The sequence below is a fragment of the Natator depressus genome, chromosome 9, assembly GCF_965152275.1.
Source record: "Natator depressus isolate rNatDep1 chromosome 9, rNatDep2.hap1, whole genome shotgun sequence".
Lineage (NCBI taxonomy): Eukaryota > Metazoa > Chordata > Testudines > Cheloniidae > Natator > Natator depressus.
In genome coordinates, this window is record NC_134242.1 from 22778777 (window position 1) to 22784817 (window position 6041).

Below are 6041 nucleotides of genomic sequence, written 5' to 3' on the forward strand. Positions count from 1 at the left end.
GCAACATAATCAATACATTTTCAGATGGTCATTACTTCTCTAGAGTTTGAGAACTTCAATTAGAGAGCCATCTGAATGTGACATTTCAGTCATTTTTCACCCTTGATTTTAAAGCAAGAGGCCGTTTGTATGCTTACTGCAATCACATAAAGAAGAATCTGGTAGATTTTATGCAGCATTATTCCACAAGCTCATCTATAACTACATGCAGAATGCTACTTGAATGTTATATAGTAGTTGAGATTTCCAAAGCAAAAAGTCATTGAATAAAAATATGATTCCCAAAGCAACTCTAACTCCGCTACTTTCAATATACACAATATTTTTGTGTTATTCCGGCATATGACCCTAGCTTTAGGCTTTGTCTACACTAGCACTTTGTCTGCAAAAGTTTTTTTGTTAGGGGGTGTGGGGAAAAAAAGACACACCACACACCCCTGAGCGACATAAATCTCACCAACCAAAGCACCTGTGTGGATAGCACTATGTCAGCAGGAGATAGCTACCACCACTTGTTGGGGGTGGTTTAATTATGCTGGTGGGAGAGCTCTTTCCTGATGCCACAGAACGGCTACACAGGAGACCTTACAGCAGCGCAGCTGCAGCAGTACAGCTGTGCCGCTGTAAGGTCCGTAGTGTAGACATCACCTTAATGCCTTAAATACATGCAGCATGGGAGAGTTATGGTTCCTTTGGGAAAAACCAGCACTTAAAGTCTCAGTCATAGTTCTACTCCTCCCCATCACCCCTTTTTAAAATAAAAAGGAGCTGCCAGGTGCAACTGACCGCTGCCAAATGGACATGCAAATGTGCTATTCCAGATAAGCAGGTTGCAGCTCATGTGGAGAACACTGTGAAGGGTCACAAGAAAGTCACACTCATAAGTATCCAGTTATTTGCATGTACACAGAGTGTATTACTCCAGTTCATGAGCTCTCACCTTGATAAGGAAGGTCAGGTATTGCACATGTACAGTAGTTTTAGATTTAAAACCTAAACTACAGTACTTGACAATGCTCTTGTTATAAAGATAAGTAGTCAACCCACTGGTTAACTAAATTACATGGGTGATTTCCCCATTCCACTAATGCATGGTTAAAGTTCTCTTGATAGGTTATTCAAAAGTAAGCTTATTACTGAAAACAATCCCCCCAGAAGAGTCGGTTATTATATATAAGGAATTTTCGCCACTTACCCTTTGAACCTGAGTCTGCAGAGCTGCTGGATTGTCATAGCAAAAATAGCTACCTACAAGGAGAATGAAAATACTAAATAAGCTTAGATACACTATTTAGACATATTGAATACAAAACTAAGATTATCTTAAGAGAGACAATCTAGCCACTTTGTACAATCACATTGGATTGCATTTTAATGACATTTGCAAGAAGTCATCTCATAGATAATAGAAGTTGCTTCCATTTCTGTCTATTAACTTCATTTCTCTCAGAACTTAATGAAGAATATTGCAAACGTTTGTGATAAATTTACAAATAAAACAGCAATGGTATATTTACACTGCTATTTAACAGCTTTAAAACTATTACTTTTTCCAGTTAAAAAAAGAGTCTTCCTAAACTTAAAAAAAAAAAAATCCAGCCAGTGACATTCATCTTCAGTTTGTTTACCAAACTGCTAGGAGGTAAATTAAGCAGATAATATAAAGTATTCACATACTTAAACAGTAACTAATCTTGTGAATAAAAGCAAGTTCTCTTTCATGTTAATGCAAGATATAACTTTTTGGAAGGGTTTTTCTTTTAAATTTGTTTTATACCACAGCATCATTAAGGTATAAATGGGGCCCTTGAACAGAGAAACACTTATCTTAACCATTACTGCCCCACTGGAACATCTATTGTTCTGCATTTACACTAACCACACCCAAACTTTGTTACTGCAAAAATACAAGACGTGCCAGTGCTCATAAAGGAGCCAATTTTTTTTTTTTTTGATAAAGGGAGCCCCTTCCTGCTATCAGGAATCTGCTCATAACTGTACTGAATAAGCAACGAACCTTCAAAAATCACATAAAATGGCATTTGATTAAAATGTGGTTCTTTAAACTGAAGGTGTCCATGCTTCTGACAGGTTTTACTTTTGTGAAATGTCTGTATAACCGACTGCAAATGTTTTAATTACTTTAAAAACTTCTCAGTGAAAGGGTGTTTGGATTCATATATTCCTGTGCAGTGTTCACAATTTAAACATTGTAGCACTGCACCAGAAAGTCAGACTGAAAAACAAAAGGGACTACTCCATCCAACCTGGGCAAAGAAAATAAAAGTACAAAAAGAGAAGAGTGAATTAAGCTTTTAGTAACTCAAATCATTAGTAAAGTAAGATTTAACTTGACTGTCTCTCTTCATACTGTTAGCATCAAGTTCAGTGCACAATGACCACTATTATTAACACATATCTAAACATGTTTTAACTCTTGATCATTTGGAATGAAACTTCTCAACTCTGAGGACAGTCATATCACAATCACAAGCTGTGAGAGTTTACACCAGGGGTCGGCAACATGTGGCACGCGTGCCAAGGATGGCACGTGAGCGGATTTTTAATGGCACGCTGCTGCCTGCCAGGTCCCAGCCACCAGCCCCGCTCAGCCCGTTGCCAAACCCAGGCTGGCAGCAGGCTGAGCAGGACCAGCGGCCGGGACCCCGGCAGGCAGCAGCGTGCCATTAAAAATCCTGCCCGCCCCAGCCCGATCTTCTTCGTCCCCCCTCCCCCCGCAGGGGCAGGGTGAAGAAGCTTGGTCCTGCCGGCTGCTGCTGCAGGGCAGGCAAGGTCCCCCCTCCCCCGCCTCTTCCCCCAGCATGCTGGGTTCCTGCCCCTCCTCCTCTCCCTCCCTGCCGCCCATCAGCTGATGGCCCTTGCAAGGGAGGGGGAGAAGCAGCGATGCTCCGGGGAGGAGGCGGAGAAGAGGTGGGGACAGGGCCTTGGGGGTAGGGGGGTGGAATCAGGGCATATCCCCTCCAGCCCCCTTCTGTGAGCCACTCTGGGCACGGGGCTGTGAGCACTCCCACGACCCCAGCCCACACCCCCAGCCCCAACCCCTGCACCCCCCTCACACACACTCCCAGCCCTCTGCCCTGACTCCTGCACCCCCCTTACATACCCCAGCCCTGACTCCTGCACCCCCCTCACACACCCACAGCCCCCTGCCCTGACTCCTGCACCCCCCACACATACCTAGCACCCCCACACTCCATGCCCTGACTCCTGCACCCCCCACATTCCCACCTGAGCACTAAACGGGAGCTCCTGCAACCCCCCCCCCCACACACACACACACACACACACACATTCCCACCTGCACCCCTCACACCAAATGGGAGCAGCCCTGGTAAGCACTCCACACCCAAACCTCCTGCCCCAACCTTGAGCCCCCTCCCTCATTCTAGCTCCTGGCCAGACCCTACACCCCAACCCCCAGTCAGCTCCTTCACCCCCAGCCCTGTGTTCAGTGCATTCCCACCCTCAGCTCGGTGCAGGGGGCGGGGAGGGGAGAGAATGGGCTAGAACCAGGGAGAAAGTAGGTACCCATTCTATGTGGGCAGGGCCTGGATCCCAGACCAGCAGCGGGCTGAGTGGGGCCAGCAGCCGGGACCCTGGCTGGCAGGAACCGGCGGATGGAACCCCAGACCGGCAGCGGGCTGAGCCGCTCAATGGTCCTGGCTGCCGGCCCCGCTCAGCCTGCTGCCGGCCTAAGTGAACGGAACCCCAGGCTGGCAGCATAAGAGCAGCATTTTAATTTAATTTTAAATGAAGCTTCTTAAACATTTTGAAAACCTTGTTTACTTTACATATGACAATAGTTTAGTTATATAATATACAGGCTTATAGAGAGAGACCTTCTAAAAAACACTAAAATGTATTACTGGCACGCAAAACCTTAAAGTGAATAAATGAAGACTCAGCACACCACTTCTGAAAGGTTGCTGACCCCTGGTTTATACTAACTGAAAGGTAGACAGTGATTTTGGTGTGCAGTGATAATTTCCATGCAGGCAAATAGACCAGACGCAGCCAGGATTTTCTTGTTCAGAATGTATGGAACCTTCAAACTCAAGAAAAACACATTTACATCAATAATGGGTTTGTTTGTTTTGGCACAGTGTGGTGAAAAACAAGGAAGGCCAAAAGAAAATCAACTTAGCACCTCCCTATACAGCAAAATTCGTGTCAGGGAAGTGTTACATCTCAAATTTGAAAGAAAATAAAACAAGAGGGAAAGTTGATGTAGAAGAGTTTTTAAAACTTAAGATGGAAAAAATAAGAACAGATGCTAAACCTATCAGCCTCCAAAACTTTAACAAGCCCTGCCATAAAATGTAAGGGTTCATCTCCAGGAGGACTTTTAATCCTCTCTATAACAACAGGCTTGGCTCTTGCCTGTGCAGACGGGACAGGGCTGCTAGAGAGGGGCGGTACGTTTAGTGTTGACAGCCGGGGACACGGTTTGGTCACCGGAAGGCAGACAGAACAAAGCCAGGGGATAACAGGGACCCGGCCCCAGGACCCTGTTGTGGCGACAGGGCCCGAGGTTGCGGGCCTTGTTTTTCCCACCAACACGTTAGAGATATTGCAGGGAGCCCCCGCCCCAGCAGCGCCGCGGCTACGCTCGTGGAGTTACCCGATGCAGGGAACCGCGCGGGAGGGGCAGTGGGAGGCTCCACCGCCCTCCTATCCATGGGCGGATGAGGAGCCCGGTCCCAGTCCGGCCTCTAAGGAACTGGGGGGCAGGTGCGCAGCCACCAGCGGGCGCGGGGGGGAGGGTGCACGAGGCTGGCTGCCGCTGGGGCGGCTCCAACAGGCGGGACTTACCGAAGCCCAGGAAGCACATGAGGGCCAGGACCAGCAGCCGGTGGGCCAGCCGCCGCGGGTCGCACAGGGGCGGCAGCGCCTTGCGCGGGGGACAGTCATTCTGCGCCGAGTCCAGCAGCGGCCGCTCCTCCTCGCCGCCCGGCTCCACCATCGCGGCGGGGCCCCGGCTTGCCAGTGTAGGCTCCGAGCAGCACCAGGTCACGTGAGAACCAGTCAGCTGATCCCCGTCAACTAGCTTGTCACGTGGGAAAGGGGACACCCCATGGTGCCCGCCTTTTAGGCCAGCGGACCCACAATGCAGCGCGGCCTAGCAGCAGTCTTCTTCGCAGGCGCCTACGTCACCTGCTGTGGCGCAGCTGAGCTCGGGCGAACAGCCTTGGCCCCGCCTCCGCTCTCTCCGTCCTCCCTCCCGCCTGCTCTCCCAGCCTAATGGGGGTCAGGCGCACACTTTTAAAAATGTCCCCTTCTCAGTGCAGTGGGACCTCACACACTGCTTGCACGTGAGGCTATGCTGTTGGGAGCAGGGTCACACCAGCAGTGGTAGGCCCATGCTGTTCCCAGAAGTACTGGAATAGCCATTATTCCAGGGACATAGAATATCAGGGTTGGAAGGGACCTCAGGAGGTCATGTAGTCCAACTCCCTGCTCAGAGCAGGACCAATCCCCAATTTCTACCCCAGATCCCTAAATGGCCCCCTCAAAGATTGGACTCACAACCCTGGGTTTAGCAGGCCAATGCTCAAACCACTAAGCTATCCCTCCCCCACATGTGTGTGGCCAATCTAAATAATGGGCCCATTTCATTTTCACACAAAGTACCCTGCTGTAAGTTAGCGATACACAAGCAAAACATTGCAGGGCAGCATCCATTTAAAATAACCCACCCCATGTTTTCCAGGCACCCTTTCTTACTTTTCATAGAGTCAGAAGGGACCATTGTGATCATCTAGTCTGATCTCCCATACAACACAGGCCATAAATGTTGTAGAAAAACATCAAATCTTGATTAAAACATTGTCAGTGATGGAGAATCCACCACAACCCTTGGTAAATTGTTCCAATGGTTAATTACTCTATTAAAAATGTACACCTAATTTCCAGTTTGAATTTGTCTAGCTTCAACTTCTAACCATTGGATCATGTTATCCCTTTCTGTGCTAGATTGAAAAATCCATTATGAAATATTTGTTCCCCCTGAAGGTATTTAT

General features: G+C 48.1%; 1 protein-coding gene across 2 annotated transcripts in view; it reads right to left on the reverse strand.

Moving 5' to 3' along the window:
* Positions 1-5079, reverse strand: part of MFSD1 (major facilitator superfamily domain containing 1) — a 30073-nt gene extending 24994 nt beyond the window's left edge. Inside the window, exons 1-2 of one of the 2 annotated variants that reach the window (XM_074963692.1) lie at positions 4834-5079; positions 1196-1248 (exon numbers count right to left, since the gene is read on the reverse strand). In XM_074963692.1, coding sequence (XP_074819793.1) covers positions 1196-1248; positions 4834-4984 — 204 coding nt within the window. In that variant the 5' untranslated portion in view covers positions 4985-5079. The remainder of the gene's footprint in view (positions 1-1195; positions 1249-4833) is intronic. The other variant, XM_074963693.1, reaches the window with a different exon arrangement.
* Positions 5080-6041: the final 962 nt, after the last annotated feature.